At 37.5% G+C, this 25,723-nt stretch overlaps 1 protein-coding gene across 1 annotated transcript in view; it reads right to left on the reverse strand.

The window, feature by feature from the left end:
- LOC140244550 (phosphatidylinositol 3,4,5-trisphosphate 5-phosphatase 1-like) overlaps positions 1–25,723 on the reverse strand; it is a 121,439-nt gene that overhangs the window by 26,097 nt on the left and 69,619 nt on the right. The window contains exons 11-13 of the mRNA XM_072324176.1: positions 24,975–25,183; positions 23,572–23,689; positions 22,726–22,822 (exon numbers count right to left, since the gene is read on the reverse strand). Coding sequence (XP_072180277.1) covers positions 22,726–22,822; positions 23,572–23,689; positions 24,975–25,183 — 424 coding nt within the window. The remainder of the gene's footprint in view (positions 1–22,725; positions 22,823–23,571; positions 23,690–24,974; positions 25,184–25,723) is intronic.

The following is a 25,723-nucleotide window of genomic DNA, read 5'->3' on the forward strand; positions in this document are numbered from 1 at the left end:
ATAACGAACAAATACGTTTTCACGGCGCTGACTTGCCCTTCTTTTGCCTGTCGGTGCTGAATTTCTTTAGCTTGAGTTTCATTTTTATGGCATGCTTGTTCTTCATGTTGATGTCTCTTTCATTCCTTGGGGGTTGGTGTTTGCTTGTTTGTTTGTTTGTTTGTTTGTTTTTGTGTGAGGTGACCTATTTTGTTTTAATTCGTAACGTTCCGAACGCATACAACCGCGTTAAATCACAAAAACGTAATAAATAAACACGTTTTCACGGCGCTGCCTTGCTCAGAGTCATTTTTGCCTGTCGGTGCTGAATTTCTTTAGCTTGAGTTTCATTTTTATGGCATGCTTGTTCTTCATGTTGATGTCTCTTTCATTCCTTGGGGGTTGGTGTTTGCTTGTTTGTTTGTTTGTTTGTTTTTGTGTGAGGTGACCTATTTTGTTTTAATTCGTAACGTTCCGAACGCATACTACCGCGTTAAATCACAAAAACGTAATGAATAAACACGTTTTCACGGCGCTGACTTGCTCATTTCTGCCTGTCGGTGCTGAATTTCTTTAGCTTGAATTTCATTTTTATGGCATACACATTGGTACTTGTTCTTCATGTTGATGTTCCTTTCATTCCATGGGGGTTGGTAATTCTTTTTGTTGTTTGTGTAAGGTGACCTACATGTATTTTGTTTAAATTCTTATCGTTCCGAAAGCATACAACCGCGTAAAATGAAAAAAAAAAAATAGAATAATTTGGATACGGTAAATCGCGGTAGAGTGCATTCTTCTTCACCACAGCCAGTTTCATCATCGAACCTTTCGACAGATGCAGGAGACTAAAGCTGTGATTGTTGTTTTATGAACTGTATATTGGCATGCAACGCTTGCGCAGCAGTGAAACAAAAATGTTATTCACAGGCTTACATCCTTTTTATTCCAACCCATTTGTTTACTGTAACCACACGCAAATCGAAGCGTCCACATCGTTCTCCAGCGCGCGCACCTCTAGCCCTAGGCCCTTGCCCGAAATGGGCTCTGGGACATTCCATTCAATGACGGGGTTTTTATTTTGCAACGTTGTCAACTAACTCTCATACATTATACTAGTAAGCGAGTTCATGCTACGGCTAATCTATTTTATGATGCATCATAATCTCATATGCTTAGATAACCTAGGTCGAATTTGCAGCTAGACATAGAAAAAGATTTGACATTCAATCGTGATACATTTGGTACAGGCACGTTTAACTACTCATTCACCCTGTACTGTAATCCGCATGTCTGCTCCGCGCGTGTTTTCGCTATCACTAAAACTTCGATCGCGATGGTGTGTGTGTGTACTGTACTGTACGGTTCTTCGGCGGGGGCGTGGGCCGGCCGGGTCGATCGGCCGGCGGTCGTCAGATCGTCGACGAAACATAGACCACGCACCGCGCGGCGCAGCACGTGACTTGGTACCAAGGCACAAACAAATTGGACATACGTTGTACGAAGTCGTATAAGAGCTAAAACAAACAATGGCGAAATCAAACTCCACTGAAATGGTATTGACGCTTTAATGTAATGAGTATATTCCAAGTTCATGTTTGCCCGAGTTTTGAGAAGAAATTCTATACATGTACTTTCATTTTTCCTCGCAAGAGAAAAGGAATGTGATCGGTGAACTAGCTACCTGTACCCTTACAACAGTAATGTGTACTGAAGAACAGTGGAGCGCGAGCAGCTAACACGCAGCTGCTAGCTTGTGTAGCTATCAAAGAGATTTTTCTCCTCCCCACCACTAATGGGCGGACAATGGAGTCAGTGATTTCATGTCTTCTTTTAGACGGCACAGATTGGGGACCCTAACCCTAAACCTAACCCTAACCCTAACCCTAAAACCCTAATCCTAATCCAACGTGTTTCCCATAGGTTTAATACGCGCCATGCCCCAATCTGTGCCGTCTAAAAAAAAAAGAAAAAAAAAAAAAACGCGAGCCCGCCATTGTACCACTTAGTAATGGCGGACTTTGCCTATAAGTATGGTAGCCCTACTATACTACATATCGACCACCCTTCTTGAAACCGACCGCGTATAATTCGCGCACTGAACACTGAGTACGCACTTCTCTGCGCGCAAAGCACATAAAAATGGATTGGCTTTGAATGTAGATTAGGATGGTGTGGGAAAACGCGATAATTCACTGTTCATTAATGGTTTTAATCAAGGACAAAATTTCGAATGAATATTTTCACCGAATCGTAATGGCAGCACAATGTAATGTCTATGGAAGTTTCTAAAAGGCTTCTAAAAAGCTTCGTACAACACGGTGTTCAATACAACTCGGTTTACGTGCATTGTCAATGCAAAATCAGCGGTCGATCCTAAAAACGCGATTTACCGCGGGGAGCTGAAACGAGGCCACGCAAGTTCGTCGGCGATATTTTTGCACTGAAACTTCGAATCGAAAAGGGAACAACGGCATTTGATAGAGCTGGATTTTCTCAATCACGTAGGTCAAGTTTTTTACGTGAATTCCAGTGTTAAATATTCTTATCAAGCAAATGAACATTAGGCGGTCGATTAGTAGTAGGTCCAACCCTATACATTTTCTACAGCGCGTATTACGCGAACTTCTGAACATTTACGCGAGTACGCACTTGATTTTGGCAACGTTAGGAATGCACCAAATAAACTTTCAAACTTTCAAACTTTCAACCAGGGCCCCGTTTCATAGAAGATGTTAGGATGTCAACTCTTGCTGGAATGGCAACTTCCCATAGCAACAGCCAATCAGGAAGCTGCATTCTTGTTGTTACCATGACAATTGACATTCCAGCAAGAGTTGTTATCATATAAACTTTTTATGAAATGGGGCCCTGATAAGCCTACGGTGTGCTGCAGATTCTTGGGGCGAAATTTGCCTTTATTAAAGCCCTTCTGGTATTTTGAATTTGTACAATAATTCTTATTCTATATAAGATAACAAATAAAACTACTTCATATATTTACTATAGATTTTAAAGCGTAATACAATTTTTTTTTTCAGTCTAAGAAAACTTGTTTCAAATAAAAAAAAAAAATAATATGTACAGTTCTTGATTCAAGTCTAAATAACATGCGCCTTCTTGCAGTTACCCATGGATAAGATGCATTTAAGTAATCAGCTGTTACGGAGTTGTATGCCTACTACCTACAGCCCCTATTAGACTGTAATTCTGGCTGTCATTTTATCGGTGGCGTTTATGATTTTATACTCTTACCCATAAAAAAAAAAAAGAGGCAAGTACGAACATTATGAAATGAGTAAGTTTTTGTCAGAATTCCTTATCAATATCAATTGTTGACATAATAGTTTTCAGATTTCACTTGCTTCATTATCAAAGCTGTTGTACATCTTAGTTGCTTCATAAGAATTCACCTTTGATTTATGATTTTACAAACGAATTTTCATTGTTCACCTATCTTTTCTTAATTTCATGTTGTAATATTAACTTATTTCACGATGGTATGTGTAGGGCTGCCAACTCTCACTCATTTTGGTCCTTTTAAAACTTTATTTCATTTGCATGCATTTCTACTGATCTCACTCATTTTGACTCCTAAATTATAGCACTGGCCTATGGGAGTCTCACTCTCAACTAGTTTCCAATGTTGGCAGCCCAGGTGGTTGTCTTTCCATGGCAAGATGTGGCATTTTTTTTTTTCCATCCAGGGTCAAAGAAGAAACCGACAGGAAGGAAATGAAAAATGATAGAATGAAACACCTGCTCAGCAGGCTCTTTTTGTCGATATGACACAAATAGTGAACGTAGTACGGAACATTAGAAATTCGGTAAAGTTCTGAATAGTTCATTAGTGGAAAAATGAGCAAATAATTTGGGGGATTCCATCGGATCGAGATCTAGATCTAAATAGAAACTATAAGTACGCATTACAGCAGACTGGACCTGATACAAACCTACTGTCTAGCTATGATTATACATGTATGGTCTATAAACTCTATCTAACGTTAGACAATTCTCCAACATAAAGATGTAGTGAACTTATAACACGTGGATCATTGACGTGCGTGACATTACGATGATCTTTATCAGACTAGTTGTGCGTTGACCTCTAAGCTAGCTGGATGAGCACAGATGAGCCGCAGACTTTACGCACCAAATCTCTACTGTACTGTGTATCTAACACACAGACACACACACACACACACACACACACACACACTGCGTTCATTCGGCATGCAGCGCCACACTGGGCATTTTGCCTCTTGGATATAACAAGGGTATGTGTACATGGTAATGGTAGGAGACTCTGTTGTGGTACCAAAGAGATTGGTATAATCTCTTTGTGTGGTACCTTGTAGGTGTGCGCGCTACCTATCACGCCTACCGTACATACGGTGTATGTACACACCAATGGTACACACACACTGGCTCCCCCCCCCCGGCCCCCCCCCCCCCCCCCCCACACGACACGATGAGATGAGCATGCTGTAGCTGCATGGCGCATGCTGCATGAAAACAGCTGCTAAACACGGGCAGCTCGCGGTACGGTACTGTGTGGCAGTATATACGGCACTGCTGTGTACGTGTACGTGTGTAGGCACCCAGGAGATCCACCACAGCGACGAGTGCAACAGTTTACTTTGTACAGAGATAGCGTGTAGGCTATGTCGGTAGGATTGTACAAGAACAACAGTAGGTCTACTACATACTAGTACAAGTATACTAATAGTACGTAGGTGTCCAAGACTGCATTGTAACCGACACCCCATTACGACAACTATCAAGCTATAAATAGATCCCAAAAAAAATCAATAACAATACAGACTGTAGGGCCTATACTGCCTTAAGGTGTTTGGTTCATAGTTAACTTTCTTCAACAGATTCTAAGCTGTTGACATTACAAAGATATACCTACAATTTGTATCTTTCTAAATTACGTGAAAATTGCCTGTCAGATATGCATGTTAGTCACTTTTTAGAGTAATTAGTAAAAGATTAAAAAGACAATAGTTCATACTCCGATGTTACTATCTGACTGTTTTGCAAAATGTCATTGATTTGTTTATCATAGCTGTAACTTTGATACATTTTTTTCGGAGCTTTTCTTTTAGTTCTTACAAAGTTGTCTTCGCGTATACTTCAATTCTTTCATAATGGATGTTTCCCAGTTTGCTTTACATTGTTGTTCGTACTAATCACTACCTGGGGGGTGTTTCATCAACGCTTGTCAGCACCGACAACTGTCGGCGCTGACCAATTTCAGTAAAATCCTTAGTTTTGATTGGCTGAGATGCTCTGGTCACCGACTGTTACTATGGTGATTCAAGTCGTCAGTGCCGACAAACGTTGATGAAACACCCCCCAGGTTTACAGTTTTGTTGAGACAACGCAGTTTGTGTTTCCCAGCTGAAGAGAGCAGCGTAAAGCTTTTCTGTGAACTGGAAGGGAACATTTTGTTTACAGGTGTTTTATTCAATAATTTTCCCAATCAATTTCACAGAAGGTCCCGGACACAAATTGGTCTATAAGGGACCGAAACTGGAAAAGGAAATTTAAGAAAGGAAATTCGTTACTTGAAATTTGAGCGGTTATAACAACCACATTCTGTGTAAACACCTAATGAAAATTCAATGGGGACAGAACTGCAAATCATGCTTTCGAATTTTTCCTTTTCCAGTACTGGGGACTTAAAGTTCCTCTGTTTACTTACTTTAGTTGTTACTGTTACATTTCGCGTAGTTTTTCTCTTTATGATAATGTATGGTCCATAGTTTGCTTTATATTGCAATTCGTACTAATAAATCACTACCAGTTTTTACAGTTTTGTTGAGACAACGCAGTTTGTGTTTCCCAGCTGAAGAGAGCAGCGTTAAGCTTTTCTGTGAACTTGAAGGGAAAATTTTGTTTACAGGTGTTTTGTTCGATAATTTTCCCAAGCAATTTCACAGAAGGTCCCGGACACAAATTGGTCTCAAATAACCCTATAAGGGACCGAAACTGGAAAAGGAAATTTAATAAAGGAAATTATTTACTTGAAATTTGAGCGGTAATAACCACATTCTGTGTAAACACCTAATGAAAATTCAATGGGGATAGAACTGCAAATCATGCTTTCGAATTTTTCCTTTTCCAGTACTGGGGACTTAAAGTTCCTCTGTTTACTTACTTTAGTTGTTATTGTTACATTTCGCGTAGTTCTCTTTCATGATAATACATGATTCACAATTTGCTTTACACTGCAATTACATTGCAAGCCGATATGAGAAGAAGGACGGGGCGCATGCCTAGAGCCGCTGCCTAGCACCTCCCGCCACGCGAGCCAGAGAGTCATCATGCAGTCTTCTATACAAGAAAAAAATAGCGGAGGAGGTATCACTGGGAGCCGGCAAGCGATATCTGTTTTAATTCCTGAAGCAGTACGAGTCAACGGGCTCCACAGGAGTGAAGAAGATTAATCCCCGCCCTCGAAGCTCGAAGACTTCCGTACCATTATCTACAACCTGTGAGGTCCTTTCAACGACAGCTCTGATAGGGACATTCAACTTGCCACAGACTACCATCTTGATATAGACGCGTCTTGCTCTATACCATCAGGCGGGGTGCAGGCAAGGCCGAGGCTGGGCCCCTGAAACAACGGCTCTTTTTAGAGCCACCAGAGATTCAAGAAAGAACAAAGAGATACTCTCATGATTGAACATAATATCACTTTCTCAACTTTCTTCCCTATCTTTTCCTACCCTACATTTATACGAATAGGAAGCTCCCTATTGCATGCATACGAAACTGTTTTTTCATCCCTCTTTTCCCTTGCCTCCATTGTAAGAAATAGTGTTGTGTGACATTGACAATGTTATTGCATCATATTTCTCTGCAAGTGAGAGGTGAGTTTCTGTTCATGTGTTGATGTGCACTGCAGTTGAAAAGCGTTCGAAATTCCTTTCCCGTGTATCGTGGAAACTCGATAGATCTAGGCCTACTAAAGGAGATCTCACATACAAGGAATACTTACATCAAAATATTTTTTTCCGTTCCCAATGAATTCATTTCCTCTTCCTTCTTTGCTTTGATCGTTTATTGACAGTTGACTCGACGTACCGAGTTTCCACTGTACATTATTTTCGCGGAGTGTTCGGTGCTGCGAACTACGGCTATAGGGCCTACTTATATTTCTATTTTCATTTCTGTCGTTTCTGACCTTGTTTGTTACGATTACTTCGGTCTGATATTACTTAGTTCATTCCCTCTATATTTTCTTTCAAGTGCCTCGCACAGTACATGCACTTTCGGAGCGGCAATTTCTCCGCTTCACTGCAGTATTTCGTAGGAAGCTGATCCCAACCGCTTCGATGTGCTGTATGTTATCTTTTGTAATGTTTGTGTTGTCGTTGGTTGTGGGGAAAATTGTTGATACTTCGTGATTTTGCTAAGGCGTTTATCTCGAGTGATGATGGTGGTCGTGTTTCTTAATGTTGATAGGAAAAGGACAACATGATCTGAGTGATGATGATGATAATGATGCTGGTGTGAATGCTGAGCGTACCGTGTCCTTCTTTTACTTTTATTTCATTTCTCCCTCTTTTACCCTTCTGGTTGGGAGAGGTGGTTGTGGCCTATAAGTTACCACATAATTCTTTATTATATATGTTGACAAATTCACTCTAATAGTTGGCAATTATCATTCATCAGTCATTTACTGATGATCAGGGACACTTCCGTTCCTGTTACTTCGGCGATGTCATTTCTATTGAGCATGTGTATCTATATACACTGGTCGTTTCGTGGTTATTACGCATAAAAATATATGCGTTCATTCGATACCTTTACTTGCAATAATGCGAATCTACGCGTTCTATAGTATACATGTATTTAAACACAATAAGGCGGTTTTTTGATGCACAAATAATAATCTATCGCGCGTATAAGGTCTTTCACGATTTTTTAGAGACTATAAAACTCACATTATCCTAATGAATCATGTAAACATTTAAGACATCAAGCCAGATACAGATAGGTCCAGTAGGTCTATCATTTCCTGTTGACCAGGTTTATTTACATCGGTATATACATCCGAACACAAACAGGCTTTCTAGCTGTTTTATAAGAGAAGCATACACGCATTTATTCATTGCCTTTTGCTGTTGCACACCGAATGTCTGCCTTTTGAAATGAATATGCAAGTTTTCCATTACAAAAGGGATCTGCCACATTAATTTCTTTCTAACCCTAACCATAGCCCTAACCCTAACCCTAACACTTTTCAACAGCAAAAGATAATAAATGCGTATATGCTTTAGAGTGAATTACAGTCAACACTATAAAGCATTTTTGGTAACTATATAGGCCACTATAACCCCCCCCCCCCCCCCCGCCGCCTCGCCCAGGGACACTTCCCATTCCTGTTACTAATTATTCGGCGATGTCATTTCTATTGAGCATGTGTACCTACACGTTTGGTGGTTATTACGCATAAATATGCGTTCATTCGATACTTTTACTTGCAATAATGCGAATCTACGCGTTCTATATAGTATTACGTATACATGTATTTAAACTCAGGAGGGCGTTTTGTTTTGTTTTGTTTTTTTTTTTTGGTGCAAAAAATAATCTTTTGTGCGTACTAAGGTCTTTTACGATTTTTTGAGACTATAAAAGCTAACATTATCCTAATGAATCATGTAAACATTTAAGACATCAAGCCAGATACAGATAGGTCAAGTATATAGGTCTATCATTCCCTGTTGACCAGGTTTATTTACACCTGTTGACCAGGTTTATTTACATCGGTATATACATCCGAACACAAACAGGCTTTCTAGCGGTTTTATAAGAGAAGCATATACGCATTTATTCATTGTCTTTTGCTGTTGCACACCGAATGTTTGCCTTTTGAAATGAATATGCAAGTATTCCATTAGAAAAGGGATTAGCCACATTAATATCTTTCTAACCCTAACTCTAACCCTAGCCCTAACCCTAATCCTTTCCAACAGCAAAATAAAATGCTTTTTAGTGTTGCCAAATTCATTTTAATAGATGGCAATTATATTTCAGTCATTTATTACTGATCCAGGGACATTTTCCATTTCTGTAACTTCGGCGATGTCATTTCTATTGATCATGTGTATCTACACGTTGTGATTGTAGCTACGCATATTAATGCGTTCATACCTTTACTAACTTGCGATAATGCGAATCGACGCGTTCTGTGTTTACATTGTATTTAGACACAAGAGGGCGGTTATTTTTTTATGCACAAAATTAATCATCTATTGTGCGTACTATAGATGTTTCGCGATTTTTTAGAGACTACAAAAGCTCACATTATGCTAATGAATCATGTAAACATTTAAGATGACAAGCCAGATACAGATAGGTCCAGTAGGTCTATCATTCCCTGTTGACCAGATTTACATCGGTATATACATCCGAACACAAACAGGCTTTCTAGCGGTTTTATAAGAGAAGCATACACGCATTTATCCATTGTCTTTTGCTGTTGTACACCGAATGTCTGCGTTTTGAAATGAATATGCAAGTATTCCATTACAAAAGGGATCTGCTACATTAATTTCTTTCTAACCCTAACCCTAACCCTAACCCTTAACCCTAACCCTAACCCTTTTCAACAGCAAAAGATAATAAATGCGTATATGCTTTAGAGTGAGTTACAGTCAACACTATAAAGCATTTTTGGTAACTATATAGGCCACATAACCCCCCCCCCCCCCCCGCCGCCTCGCCCAGGGACACTTCCCATTCCTGTTACTTCGGCGATGTCATTTCTATTGAGCATGTGTACCTACACGTTTGGTGGTTATTACGCATAATTTTAATATGCGTTCATTCGATACTTTTACTTGCAATAATGCGAATCTACGCGTTCTATATAGTATTACGTATACATGTATTTAAACTCAGGAGGGCGTTTTTGTTTTGTTTTTTTTTTTTTTGGTGCAAAAAATAATCTTTTGTGCGTACTAAGGTCTTTTACGATTTTTTGAGACTATAAAAGCTAACATTATCCTAATGAATCATGTAAACATTTAAGACATCAAGCCAGATACAGATAGGTCAAGTAGGTCTATCATTCCCTGTTGACCAGGTTTATTTACACCTGTTGACCAGGTTTATTTACATCGGTATATACATACGAACACAAACAGGCTTTCTAGCGGTTTTATAAGAGAAGCATATACGCATTTATTCATTGTCTTTTGCTGTTGCACACCGAATGTCTGCCTTTTGAAATGAATATGCAAGTATTCCATTAGAAAAGGGATTAGCCACATTAATATCTTTCTAACCCTAACTCTAACCCTAGCCCTAACCCTAATCCTTTCCAACAGCAAAATAAAATGCTTTTTAGTGTTGCCAAATTCATTTTAATAGATGGCAATTATATTTCAGTCATTTATTACTGATCCAGGGACATTTTCCATTTCTGTAACTTCGGCGATGTCATTTCTATTGATCATGTGTATCTACACGTTGTGATTGTAGCTACGCATATTAATGCGTTCATACCTTTACTAACTTGCGATAATGCGAATCGACGCGTTCTGTGTTTACATGTATTTAGACACAAGAGGGCGGTTATTTTTTTATGCACAAAATTAAAGGGAAGGTAAACCCAAAGAGCAATGTGGATTGAGTGAAAGCAGCAACATTAGTAGAACACATCAGTGAAAGTTTGAGAAAAATCGGACAATCGATACAAAAGTTATGAATTTTTAAAGTTTTGGTGTTGGAACCGCTGGATGAGGAGACTACTAGAGGATATGACGTATGAGTGGACAACAATACAAAGAAAATATAAAGGATATTCAACAAAAATTCACTTTTCTGGAATTATGAAAGAGCAGTGGACCAACCGCTTTCAGAAAGCAGGGGGAATAATTGCTACCCTTAACATATGTCAATATCAAGTTGATGGAATTTGTAATTTTCATGAAAAATGGATTTTTGTAGTATTTTCTTTATATTTTCTTGATATTGTAGTCCACTCATACGTCATAACCTCTGGTAGTCTCCTCATCCAGCGGTTCCAACACCAAAACTTTAAAAATTCATAACTTTTGCATCGATTGTCCAATTTTCTTCAAACTTTCACTGATGTGTTCTACTAATGTTGCTGCTTTCACTCAATCCACATTGTTCTTGAGGTTTATCTTCCCTTTAATCATCTATCGTGCGTACTATAGATGTTTCGCGATTTTTTAGAGACTACAAAAGCTCACATTATGCTAATGAATCATGTAAACATTTAAGATGTCAAGCCAGATACAGATAGGTCCAGTAGGTCTATCATTCCCTGTTGACCAGATTTACATCAGTATATACATCCGAACACAAACAGGCTTTCTAGCGGTTTTATAAGAGAAGCACACACGCATTTATCCATTGTCTTTTGCTGTTGTACACCAAATGTCTGCGTTTTGAAATGAATATGCAAGTATTCCATTACAAAAGGGATCTGCCACATTAATTTCTTTCTAACCCTAACCCTAACCCTAACCCTAACCCTAACCCTTAACCCTAACCCTAACCCTTTTCAACAGCAAAAGATAATAAATGCGTATATGCTTTAGAGTGAGTTACAGTCAACACTATAAAGCATTTTTGGTAACTATATAGGCCACATAACCCCCCCCCCCCCCCCCCGCCGCCTCGCCCAGGGACACTTCCCATTCCTGTTACTTCGGCGATGTCATTTCTATTGAGCATGTGTACCTACACGTTTGGTGGTTATTACGCATAAAATATGCGTTCATTCGATACTTTTACTTGCAATAATGCGAATCTACGCGTTCTATATAGTATTACGTATACATGTATTTAAACTCAGGAGGGCGTTTTTTTGTTTGTTTTGGTGCACAAAATAATCTTTTGTGCGTACTAAGGTCTTTTACGATTTTTTGAGACTATAAAAGCTAACATTATCCTAATGAATCATGTAAACATTTAAGACATCAAGCCAGATACAGATAGGTCAAGTAGGTCTATCATTCCCTGTTGACCAGGTTTATTTACATCGGTATATACATCCGAACACAAACAGGCTTTCTAGCGGTTTTATAAGAGAAGCATATACGCATTTATTCATTGTCTTTTGCTGTTGCACACCGAATGTCTGCCTTTTGAGATGAATATGCAAGTATTCCATTAGAAAAGGGATTAGCCACATTAATATCTTTCTAACCCTAACCCTAACCCTAGCCCTAACCCTAATCCTTTACAACAGCAAAATAAAATGCTTTTTAGTGTTGACAAATTCACTTTAATAGATGGCAATTATATTTCAGTCATTTATTACTGATCCAGGGACATTTTCCATTTCTGTAACTTCGGCGATGTCATTTCTATTGATCATGTGTATCTACACGTTGTGATTGTAGCTACGCATATTAATGCGTTCATACCTTTACTAACTTGCGATAATGCGAATCGACGCGTTCTGTGTTTACATGTATAGAAACAAGAGGGCGGTTATTTTTTTATGCACAAAATCAATCATCTATTGTGCGTACTATAGATGTTTCGCGATTTTTTAGAGACTACAAAAGCTCACATTATGCTAATGAATCATGTAAACATTTAAGATGTCAAGCCAGATACAGATAGGTCCAGTAGGTCTATCATTCCCTGTTGACCAGATTTACATCAGTATATACATCCGAACAGAAACAGGCTTTCTAGCGGTTTTATAACAGAAGCATACACGCATTTATCCATTGTCTTTTGCTGTTGTACACCGAATGTCTGCGTTTTGAAATGAATATGCAAGTATTCCATTACAAAAGGGATCTGCCACATTAATTTCTTTCTAACCCTAACCCTAACCCTAACCCTTAACCCTAACCCTAACCCTTTTCAACAGCAAAAGATAATAAATGCGTATATGCTTTAGAGTGAGTTACAGTCAACACTATAAAGCATTTTTGGTAACTATATAGGCCACATAACCCCCCCCCCCCCCCCCCCGCCGCCTCGCCCAGGGACACTTCCCATTCCTGTTACTTCGGCGATGTCATTTCTATTGAGCATGTGTACCTACACGTTTGGTGGTTATTACGCATAATATGCGTTCATTCGATACTTTTACTTGCAATAATGCGAATCTACGCGTTCTATATAGTATTACGTATACATGTATTTAAACTCAGGAGGGCGTTTTTGTTTTTGTTTTTTTTTTTTTGGTGCACAAAATAATCTTTTGTGCGTACTAAGGTCTTTTACGATTTTTTGAGACTATAAAAGCTAACATTATCCTCATGAATCATGTAAACATTTAAGACATCAAGCCAGATACAGATAGGTCAAGTAGGTCTATCATTCCCTGTTGACCAGGTTTTACATCGGTATATACATCCGAACACAAACAGGCTTTCTAGCGGTTTTATAAGAGAAGCATATACGCATTTATTCATTGTCTTTTGCTGTTGCACACCGAATGTCTGCCTTTTGAAATGAATATGCAAGTATTCCATTAGAAAAGGGATTAGCCACATTAATATCTTTCTAACCCTAACCCTAACCCTAGCCCTAACCCTAATCCTTTACAACAGCAAAATAAAATGCTTTTTAGTGTTGACAAATTCACTTTAATAGATGGCAATTATATTTCAGTCATTTATTACTGATCCAGGGACATTTTCCATTTCTGTAACTTCGGCGATGTCATTTCTATTGATCATGTGTATCTACACGTTGTGATTGTAGCTACGCATATTAATGCGTTCATACCTTTACTAACTTGCGATAATGCGAATCGACGCGTTCTGTGTTTACATATTGTATAGACACAAGAGGGCGGTTATTTTTTTATGCACAAAATTAATCATCTATCGTGCGTACTATAGATGTTTCGCGATTTTTTAGAGACTATAAAAGTTCACATTATGAAATGAATCATGTAAACATTTAAGACATCAAGCCAGATACAGATTAGGTCTATCATTCCCTGTTGACAAGGTTTATTTACATGTATATACATCCGAACACAAACAGGCTTTCTAGCGGTTTTATAAGAGAAGCATATACGCATTTATTCATTGTTTTTTGCTGTTGCACACCGAATGTCTGCCTTTTGAAATGAATATGCAAGTATTCCATTACAAAAGGGATTTGCCACATTAATATCTTTCTAATCCTAACCCTAACCCTAGCCCTAGCCCTAACCCTAATCCTTTACACCAGCAATATATAATAAAATTATGGCCTATATGAGTCAAGTTACCAAATTATGGTTTTAGTGTTGACAAATTCACTCTAATAGATGGCAATTATATTTCAATCATTTATTACTGATCCAGGGACATTTTCCATTCCTGTAACTTCGGCGATGTCATTTCTATTGATCATGTGTATCTACACATTGTGGTTGTAACTACTTGTACGCATATTTATGCATTCATTAATATTTTGATACCTTTACTTGCAATAATGCGAATCGACACGTTCTGTGTTTACATGTATTTAGACACAAGAGGGCGGTTATTATTATTATTTTTTTGATGCACAATCATCTATGATGCACAATCTTTCGCGATTTTCTAGAGACTATAAAAGCTCACATTATCCTAATGAATCATGTAAACATTTAAGATATCAAGCCAGATACAGATAGGTTCAGTAGGTCTATCATTCCCTGTTGACCAGGTTTATTTACATCAGTATATACATCCGAACACAAACAGACTTTCTAGCGGTTTTATAAGAGAAGCATAACGCATTTTTTATTCATTGTCTTTTGCTGTTGTAAACCGAATGTCTGCCTTTTGAAATGAATATACGAGTATTCCATTACGAAAAGTTTCTGGCCGGCAGTTTCCAATTCAAAGCGGTACAAAAACAGATGTCATCAAGGAAGTATTGCCACATTAATTTTTCTGGATGGCCCATTCTTAGCATCAATCTCCATAAAATCATAATTCGCTCAGCAAAAAAAATATTCCAGAAGCACGTGCATTTTATTCTACATAGGGACCGAAATGCTCTTGTCCGTGTTAAGGGTGGGGCGGGAGAGGGGGGGGGGGGGATGTATGTGGCCTATATGTTTTTAGTTACCAAAAATGCTTTGTAGTGTTGACAATAATGCACTCTAATAGATATATTTCAATCATTTATTACTGGATCAGGGACACTTTAAATTCCTGTTACTTCGGCGATGTCATTTCTATCGAGCATGTGTATCTACACGTTTTGATGATTATTACGCATATTCATGCGTTCATTCGATACCGTTACTTGCAATATTGCAAACATACGCGTTCTATACATTAAACACAAGAGGGCGGTTATTCGATGCACAAAAATTTAATAATAATCTATCGTGCGTACTATAGATCTTTCACGATTTTTAGACACTATAAAATCTCATGATATCGCAATGAATAGTGTAAACATTTAAGACATCAAGCCAGGTACAGGGAGGTCTACTAGGTCTATTGTTCACTGCTGACCAGGTTTATTCACATTGGTATATGTATATTTATCAGAACACAAGCAGGCTTTCTAGTGGTTATAAGAGACATAAATATGATTATATTCAATATCTTCTGCTGCTGTAAGCCGTATGTCCGCTTTTTGAAGTGTATATTCCATTACGAAAGGATTCTGCACCGGCAGTTTCCATTCAAAGTGGTAGAAAAACAGATGTTATCAAGAAATTATTGCTTCATTAATGTCTTTCAGTGGCCTATTCTGAGCATCAATCTTCACACAATCATATTTCGCTCAGCAAAAATTATTCCAGAGGTAGCTTATTTAGGGACCGGAACGTTCTTGTCTGTGTTAAGGGAGGGAGGGAGATGTTGTGGCCTTTGATAGAAGTTAGCAAATAATCCGTTATATTGTTGACAAATTCACTCTAATAGATGGCAATAATCTTTCAATAACGTTTACTACTATATTAGGGATACTTCCCATTTCTGTACTACTGCGATGTAATTTCTGGCGAGTACAATGTATGTTAATTCACACGTTTTGGTGGTTAATAAGCCTATTGGTGCATTCGATACCTTTACTGGAAATAATGCGAATGTACGCGTTCTGCGTACATCTAAACAGAAGAGGGCGGTTATTCGATGCGCAGATAATCAATTACGCGTGATTAACTACAGATCTTTCATGATTCTGTAGAGAGTATAAAGGGTCACATTAATGTTTACAAGATTATTAGGATTATGTGAGCCTTTAAAATGCTTCAAAATCTCCCACTACATAACGATGGCGAGCTGCTTTTTTTTTTCCCCTTCTATACAGTGCGTATAGTAAGAGCCATTTTCATTGGTACATGTATAAGTGTTATATTAACGTTAGCAACTAATGCTTTACAGTGTTTACAAATTTACTCAAATAGCTGGCAATTATCCCTCACTCATTTATTACTGAATCAGAGACACTTCCCATGAGCATGTGTATCCACACGTTTTGGTGTTTATCACGCATAATACGCGTTCATTCGATACCTTTGATGGTTACAATGCGAATGTATGCGTTTTACGTACGTTCTAACAAAAGTGGGTGGTTCTTCGACGAACAGAATACAGTTTGTAACCTATAAAACGTGCAAACAATAGAACTTTCATGATCGTCTTAATAGTAATATTTGCCTACATAATCGTGATGGATTTCATGAACACTTTAGACATCGTAGGTGTTTCACACTCAGTTGAGCATATTTATTCACATTATCCATTCAAACTGTGGTGGTTACAACGGAAATATATGCATTCTTTATTACCTTTTCTGGTTATGATGCGAATACTAGTATACGGGCTTCACGCACATATCTAAACACAAGTGGACGTTTATTCAATGCAGACGTTTTTGTTTTGTTTTGTTTTTTAATTTAACGTCATACGATATATTTTTTCACCATCGTTATATATAGTGGGGAAAAAACATACATAGGCCGATAGAATCATAATGGAACTTAGGAACTTAGAAATCACGCAAGGCACAGATAGGCCGAATCCGTCTTGCACTATAATGAAGCATGTTTGTTCATGTTTATGCACACTTTGTCTTGGTTGTAATCCAAATATACGCATTAATTCACTTCGTTTTGATGATTACAGCGAGAATGCATGCGTCTGAAATGCATAAAGAACCAATACAAGATTCGTAGGTGATATCTAATGTTACGTTTAGACCAATCTAAAATTGTCAACATAATAATAAACACTAATTAAAAAAAAAAAGTATTTGAATATGATCATACATGTAAGTACAATCTGATTGTAATTTATGTTATGAAAGAAGTGTTATGCATATCACAATAACAGAGAAAACTAATTATAAGTGCACATTCTATTATATCATCGTACTGAAAATGTTCACTCTGTAACCATTTATTATCATCATACATATTACATGATATCATAGTTACACTTACTTCTTTACCGACAATGTCGATGTACATGACCGTAAAGGACCTACTCTTGTTAGAAAAGAGAAAGATATGATTTTACGAATACATGTATCTATCATGTTACACCGATAATGATTTCTCAATTACTCTTAATCATATCATGGAAGCTGGAAATATGCAGATGTCAGTTGAAATCAGTACTGTCTAAAGAAACCAGTTAAATGGAAGGAGTGACAAATAAGCATTGAAACAAAATCATTCATAACGCAGTCATAGGATGATGCCTCATTCACTTTGTCAAAACGTCGGGAAGAACCTCAAACATTAACCACTTCAAATTCTGTCATTCGGAAGTTGTGCATAACTTTATGATCAGCTTAAAGAAAAATACTTGGTATCCCAGAGTACGTAGTCTCCGTTTTATATAGGGCTACAGTTGTAACATATACCTTTACCGGTACGTATAAAATGCAATATATCAGAATATAGTCATGACCGTAATTTCATGTTCACCCGTCTGCTGATGATAAACGCCTAGTTGCAATAAGCATATCTAACAACGCAAAGGATTGCATGGAACTTAATAATAAACGCGTACGGCAGGCTGTCATACGAGATGTATACATGAATACTTTAGCCATAATTTTTTTAAATAAAATTTCATAGAGCAATTGAATATCAAAAAAGCTAAAACAATACGAAGAGTATTCAGTGATTCAAGCGGTATATTATCAACGCCTTTTCAGCTGCATGAGGATTCGTATAGCCATTCTAATTGTTCTTGAATTTCTAATGTATAGGCTTAGCAAAATGTGGAAAGGTTACAAATTCGAAAAGGACTTACTTGACTAGGGACAAAACAATAGAAACACATAATAGAAACTAAATATTCACTATTTCATCTCGGAAAATGTAGGACTCTGACAGGAAACATAGATACAATTGTATTGTGGTCAGTTGTTTATCACACATTTTCAGCTTAGAGGAGAAAAATAATACATCACCACTACCAGAATGGACAGTTGGTTTTCTTCTAAAAATGACCACTTAGACATACTGTGCATACATTAACAGACATTCACCAGAAGAAAATATGCAAAAAAAAAAATACAGTCTGTCCAAAAAACAAATAAACCAAAAAAAAACAAAAAAAAACAAAAAAAAAAAAAAAAAAAAAAAAAACAGAAAGACACCAAGGTAATTTGGTTTTCTGAACCAGGACGGGGACTTTCAGCGACACAGGGTTTGAGAACAAGTGAATAGTAATAATGATAATACTAAACCCAATAGAATACTCCGATAAAAGTTGTAAAACTGCTGCACCCATGTCCTTGTTTTCATGACATCATTTACACAAAATAGCTTTGAACAAAAGGTGTCGACAATTGAAAGTATTTGTATGAGATTGGGTGTGTATGCTCTATTGGTTTCCGTTGTTCACAGACCCGCTGGCCGGAACGTTCCCCTCTCTGTTTTGAAAAGTCCATAAAAAAACAAGCGTGGAATTCTTGTTGTTGCGCATGCCATAAAGTGTAGCAGACGGTTGTGCCAGTGTCAGTAAGTATGTCGAGTGAGGGTCTCGAACGTGGACACCAAAGCCTGGAAGCTAAATGAAAGAGAAACGGTGAGAATATGAACGTTTTTTTTTTTTTTTAATAACGCAAAGTAATAACGAAAATAAACTGCCACTTTGGGCTCGCTGCACGAGTACTCGACCCTGGGATCAACCCGATTTTGATAAATCTAACCTGACCAAGCAAAATAGTGAAAAATTAATTACACTTGAAAGAAAAGTCATTGACTTTTAATCTCTATAATATTTGGAAACTTTGATTTATATTCTGCAAATGAGGACTCAGTAAGCTAATGATGACGTAAATCCACTTTTTTTCTATTAAAGTAAATTGAATCGGAAACATTTCAATTCTTTTAGATGTACATTAATAATCGCAAATGTCCATAAAATTAGCTACAGTGAACAGAGATATAAAAATTTATTACAATGATAGTTTATGTCTACATTTCTATTGACAGCTGAATAATATCTAAACGAACATTACGTTAAAAACAATTAAATTTCGTTGTAGTCATATCAAACGGTTGAATGTAAAGAAGGTATAAATTCCCATTCATAAAATTCACAGCACTACAAAAGTTCTGCATTTCTTCATATCTGATTTTAGGGAGGTTAACATAATTAGAACAAGAAAAAACAAAACAAAATAACAAAGACATCTATGCTTAACTTTATTTGAAATGGATTTGAATAGATAATTACAGAGTACTACAGTTTACACTAACTAATCATCAGTTGCTGGAATGGGCGCAACCCAAATGAAACAGCGTTTTCATATCAAGGCGGAAAAAAATATCAGAATATACGAAATGTGCAATTTCAAATATCTACATGACACTAAAAAAGTAAGTATCCCAAGTAACACAAACACAAATTGATGAAGTTTCAGTAAAATATAGAATTCAGAACCAACAGAGAATTACTATTTGAATAATAAATTTCGAACAGTAAAAACAATGTAAAAAAAAAACTTACGTGCTACAGTAAATAACAGGTACAAGTTCGGCCGTAACAGGAACAGTGACAGCAACTGTTCATGGCATCACAAATTACTAGCAAAACAAAAACCAAACCAAACAAAATAAAACAAGATTTCATAAAATAATCTGACGAACGAAAAAAAAAGAAAGAAAGAAGAAAAAGCCACAAACATTTGAACGTGCACTCCTGGATAGCTGCTGCCCCGGCGTCAGAAGTTCGAAGGCGTTCGCTTTCAGCGGTTTCTCCGGGTATTGTTTTTTCGCTTTCAGTTCGTTATTCCGAATGTTCGTAAAATACGGGAAGGTTTGTTAATATAGAATAACGAAACTCCAACGAAACGACTAACGAAACGACAATCGACCTTCGGAATAACAAACGCCACATACAAAAATTGTGTTCGAATGAAGCAAGCCTTTTCCACTTTCGACCTAAGGAATGTAACTGTCGGTATTCGCAATTTGCGTGTTTCGGAATAGCGAACCCTCGGAATAATAAACCTTTCGAAATTAACATCATCCGGAAACAGAGATCAATGAGATAATAAAAAAAAAAAAGAATGATTGATCGCATAATTATCGTAACACGATAAAAATCAGATAAATGTCAACACCATTTGTTGAAAAATGAAAACGAGATAAATTTCAACTCAACGTGTTCAAAACAAAAATACAACGAATTTCACCGCCATATTATGTTAATAAACTACGTAGTTATAGCGAAGTAATAAATCATTTCACTTGGCTAATATTTTTACGACCAGCCTTATTTTTTTTTTTTTCATTGTTGACTTTTTTTTTTTTTAGTCGGAAGATGTTCATCATCGTGGTAGAAACTGAAGGAAATAAAGCGGATCTTCTGTCTCACCAAGCGAGGTAAACACGAAAAAATAAATACTACTTTGCCAGACAAAGGTGAGACGAAGGCGTAAAACGTTTGAACGTGCACTCCTGGATAGCTGTTGCCCCGGCATCAGAAGTTCGAAGGCGTTAGCTTCCAGCGCTTTCTCCAGGTATTGTTTTTTTCGCTTTCAGTTCGTTATTCCGAATGTTCGTTATTTCAAAGGTTTTCCGAATGCTCGTTATCTCAAAGGTTCGCTTATTCCGGCTATTCATTAGCCGGAAAATAAGGGAAGGTTTGTTAATCTAGAATAACGAAACTCCAACGAAACGACTAACGAAACGACAATCGACCTTCGGAATAACAAACGCCATCACATACTAAAATTGTGTTCGAATGAAGCAAGCCTTTTCCACTTTCGACCTGAGGAATATAACTATCGGTATTCGCAATTTGCGTGTTTCGGAATAACGAACCCTCGGAATAATAAACCTTTCGAAATTAACATCACCCGGAAACAGAGAACAATGAGATAATAATGATAAAAAAAAAAATGATTGATCGCATAATTATCGTAACACGATAAAAATCAGATAAACGTCAACACCATTTTGTTAAATAGAAAACGAGATAAATTTCAACTCAACGCGTTCAAAACAAAAATACAACGAATTCCAACGTCATGTTTAGTTAATAAACTAAGAAGTTATAGCCAAGAGATAGATCATTTCACTTGGAGAACATTTTACGACCAGCCTTATTTTTTTTTTCCATTGTTGACTTCTTCTTTTTTTTTAGTCGGGAAGATGTTCATCATCGTGTAGAAACTGAAGGAAATAAAGCTGATCTCCTGTCTCACGAAGCGAGGTAAAAAAAAAAAAAAATTAAAAAAATCATTTTGTCGCGTTTACCTCGCTTCGTGAGACAGAAGATCAGCTTTATTTCCTTCAGACTTTTTTTTTTTTTGTATGAAAAGGAGGTGCCGCAAGTTAGTTTCAACGTTTGAGGAAACATGTATTAGCGGGAAAATGAGCAAAGAAAATGGGATTCTATCGTGAATGTGTCCGATTTTCTTTGCTCATTTACCACTGATAAAATATATTCATTTCTATGGTCAGTTTCCTTCTGTTTGCGTTTTAGAAAAAAAAATACAGATGTGTAACGATTTACTTGACGGACATAATAAAAACAGTTCTGACACCTCGTTTTCATAACTTTGAGAATCAATAATGAAGGATAAATTCGGTAGACCGTTTGGAACAGCAATATACAAAGTGAATGGCTAATTAACAAGTGCAAAACGTCTGTAAATCGATGTAGAACAACAACGAATCAACAGGTCATTTATGTAACTGAGAGCCCGGACAATCTATATTACCAGACACTTATTTTCTGTTGCCGTGAATTCCGTCCTCAGAGGCTGAAAAGCGAGCGAAAAGAAAAGGCACCAATTATTCACAAAGATCTTAACATTACGAGTGTAAAGAACTAAGTGAATCACTCTCTTCTGTTCCACTGCAAAATTAATATTGTGTTTCAATGCGACATTTTGCGCGGCGCAAAATCGCATTGCAGTTACGCGCGATACTTTCACTTAGGCGCCGTAGATGGCGCTAGACAATTTAACCGGAGGAGATCCGCCGGTCGGTGCGTTCGCGTTGAAACGTGTTTGCGTACGCGTTACCGATGCGCGGTTCTACGCGTAGGTAAGTTTAACGCGATCAGCACTGTACCTTGAAAGGTTTTTTAGTTACGCTGTCCACAAAATTCAGGACGGACGGACGGAAGGACGGACGGACGGAAGGACAACCCGAAAACATAATGCCTCCGGCACCACTTCGTGGCAGAGGCATAAAAAGGGTATAATATTGTCAGTAAATCTACTGTGGAACATATAAATCTTGTCCTCAGACACTGCCATCTTGTTAAAACACAGAAAAACTTTTCTTCGGAAAACACCTGCACTGATCAATTCACTAACCTGAGACATTTCTCCGTGCCTGACGTCAGATGGCAGTTGACGAAGCAAAATGAAGTACCATTGAAATAGAAAGAAACACCCACTGCTCCTTTGTTGCCTGTACCAACCAGGTAAAAAAAAAGTATCATATTTCAACATTTTTTCCCTCAATGTGTGATGTATTGATCACTGCGTTCATACATTTATAGCCTAATCATTTGTGGATATTGAGTAAATAATCTGAGCCAAATATTGCCCATTAAACTTGAAGTTGAAGAGGGTCAGTCCCAAACGATCATAGATATGTAAGCAGTGCAAAACTGAACAGAAGGATGAGCATTCTTATTTTTTGCAGTTTCACATCAGCACATTATGTTACAGAAGATGTCACATGATAAAAACTGTTTACTTCAAACAAATTTTGAGACGAATTGTTTAATTCATGATCTTCAAAGGAAATTATGAAATGCTTCTTTTTGTGTCATCTTTGTGACTTTGCTACATTTTATTATGTAACCAATGTCAAAATCATACAGATTGTAGATGTGAATATGGATATCAATGCTCTAAATGACGAGATTTATTTGATACAGATATGTTAATTATGTAACCAATGTCAAAATCATACAGATTGTAGATGTGAATGTGGATATCAATGCTCTAAATGACTAGATTTATTTGATACAGATATGTTAATTGAAACTTCCAATGATACAACAAGTGCAACTGCATGACTTCATGATTTGTTGCAATGTTGCAAGGTCAGAAAAAAAAACCCCAAAGTTTAATTCATGTATCCTCAATTGACAACATATGACCTTTGATCCTTTAGAGTACCCTGGCATTTACATTTGACCTTTGACCCACCAAGAGCATTGGCGATGCCAGTCTTGACAGTGGACTCCCTGACATGACTGATTCTGTGTTGGTGTTCTGGTTTGACGAGTACTGCTAGTCGGATGCCCCACAAAGAACAGGATGTTACCTGGGAAACAAAAAAGTGAACAAAACAGATAATGTTGCAGTTCAGTTTGGGGTCACATTGGGTTTTGTTCAGGCCATCACTGTTGTGGCTACTGATTTTATCCTGGTCAAACTTGACGTACACTTCCATGCAATGTTCAAGTTAACTTTGATAAATAGAAAGTATAACGAGATGCACAGAATGGTAGACATTTCTTCAAAATCAAGAAAATATTGAGTCTCACATGTTTTCAACAAATAGTAACATTGGCCTCAACCTCGATGCATATTACCTGAGGTAATGATGTCACGAATTCACAACAAAATCATTGATATATGTATAAAATAATATCATAGAAATTATGTTCTCCGTTGATAATTGAGAAACTACAAACCTTTCCCTCAAGACATCAATACTGCTGGGTTCTATTGCAAAAATTTGGTGCCAAAAGAATGCAACCTCTTGGTTTTGATTTTACATCAGGGATGGAAATTTAGAAAGGATTTGTGAGTAAGTCAATGGGAAACTTGTGAATACTAGACATCATTTCTTTATCTAACCTATTTGTACATACATGTATGTATGCACTTGGTGGTAACAACCACTGATTTCTACAAAAGTACAATCTGTATCTGGATATCTCATAGGCAAATCGCTTAGAAGCCACGGCGCCGCCATCTTCCCAGGCACATCGACCATACATTAAAAATTGTGTACAGAGCTCATGACATCACATGAGCTGGGGGATGATCTCTGTTGGAAAATGTGTGTAAATCTTCATAGAGTGTGTCTGGTTAAGATGGCGGCGCAGCAGCTTCACTTGTTTTTTCAGCATGAGTGGGCCAATGAAATATCCAGATACCTCCTATAAAGATCAGTGGTAACAATGTTTTTTGTGGAAAAAAAAATAACGTAATTTTGTAACTGTCATTTTAGGCCCGATTTTGATGAAAGATAAACCCATCTGATTGTCTAATTTCACTCCTATTGCAACTGATTGACCCCTAGCCCTACATCAATGTAAATATTTCTATATCCTACTCTTATTTCCTGTAAAAATTGAAATTTTGCACGAGTAATTTTTTGTGCTCGACCATGAAAGATGTAGCACATTTTCAAACTATACCACAAAGGATAGTTCCTTCTTTTTGTAGGCACAGTCAAAAAAAGAAGACAGAAATTACTTCATGGTCATGGTCATGGTCATGCATGAGAATTTTAACGTTTTCATTATGACATATGACAATAGATATTTTCTGCTAAATATAGAGGTAGACAAGAGGCATGATTTTCAAGGTGGACGTACCACGACATATTCCTTTTCCCCAGGACCGCGGCAGATGCCCTGTATCTCTGCCTTGAGGCGTGTAAGCCAGTCCCTCTCGCTCAGCGTGCTCTCTTGCGTGCCGATGACGTAGAGGTCGTGCGGCATGTAGACCAGACGACTGTCCCGCGTCTTGCCGTCACCCTGGCACGTCAGCCATGACGTGATGCAGTTCGGGGGCGGGGCATCCCCTGTTGTCATGGAGATGGGATGAAATTATAACACAAAGTGCTTGAGTGTGTCTGTGTGAGTACAGCATTTTCTATGAAGAACTTGAAAGGGCTTATTTTGTGTTTGTACATACTGTATGTCCGGATCCCCCCCCCCAAAAAAAAAAAAAAAAATATATATATATATATATATATATATATACAACTGGCCCCTCCGTAATGATATCTTTAAAAATAGTGAATCAACCCAAATACAATTTCAGGGTATGAAACAATAACATATTACCCACATCTTACAGAAAACCCCATCCGATTTGCTTCAGTGGTCAAAGAGAAATGAGGAGTTTTGTAGAGCATGTCAGGAATCCCTACCCTCCAAGTTCTGTCCATTGTGCTCACACATGAATATGCAGTTCCAAGAGCATCCAAGTGCTTAACTTGGAAGAGTCAGACCCATGACATGCTTTACAACAATCCATATTTCTCTGTGACCACTTAACCAAATTTAATAAGATTTTCTGTAAAATACAGCTCAGATGTTACATTTTAAGACCCTGAAAT

This window comes from Diadema setosum, chromosome 21 (assembly GCF_964275005.1).
Source record: "Diadema setosum chromosome 21, eeDiaSeto1, whole genome shotgun sequence".
Classification (NCBI taxonomy): domain Eukaryota; kingdom Metazoa; phylum Echinodermata; class Echinoidea; order Diadematoida; family Diadematidae; genus Diadema; species Diadema setosum.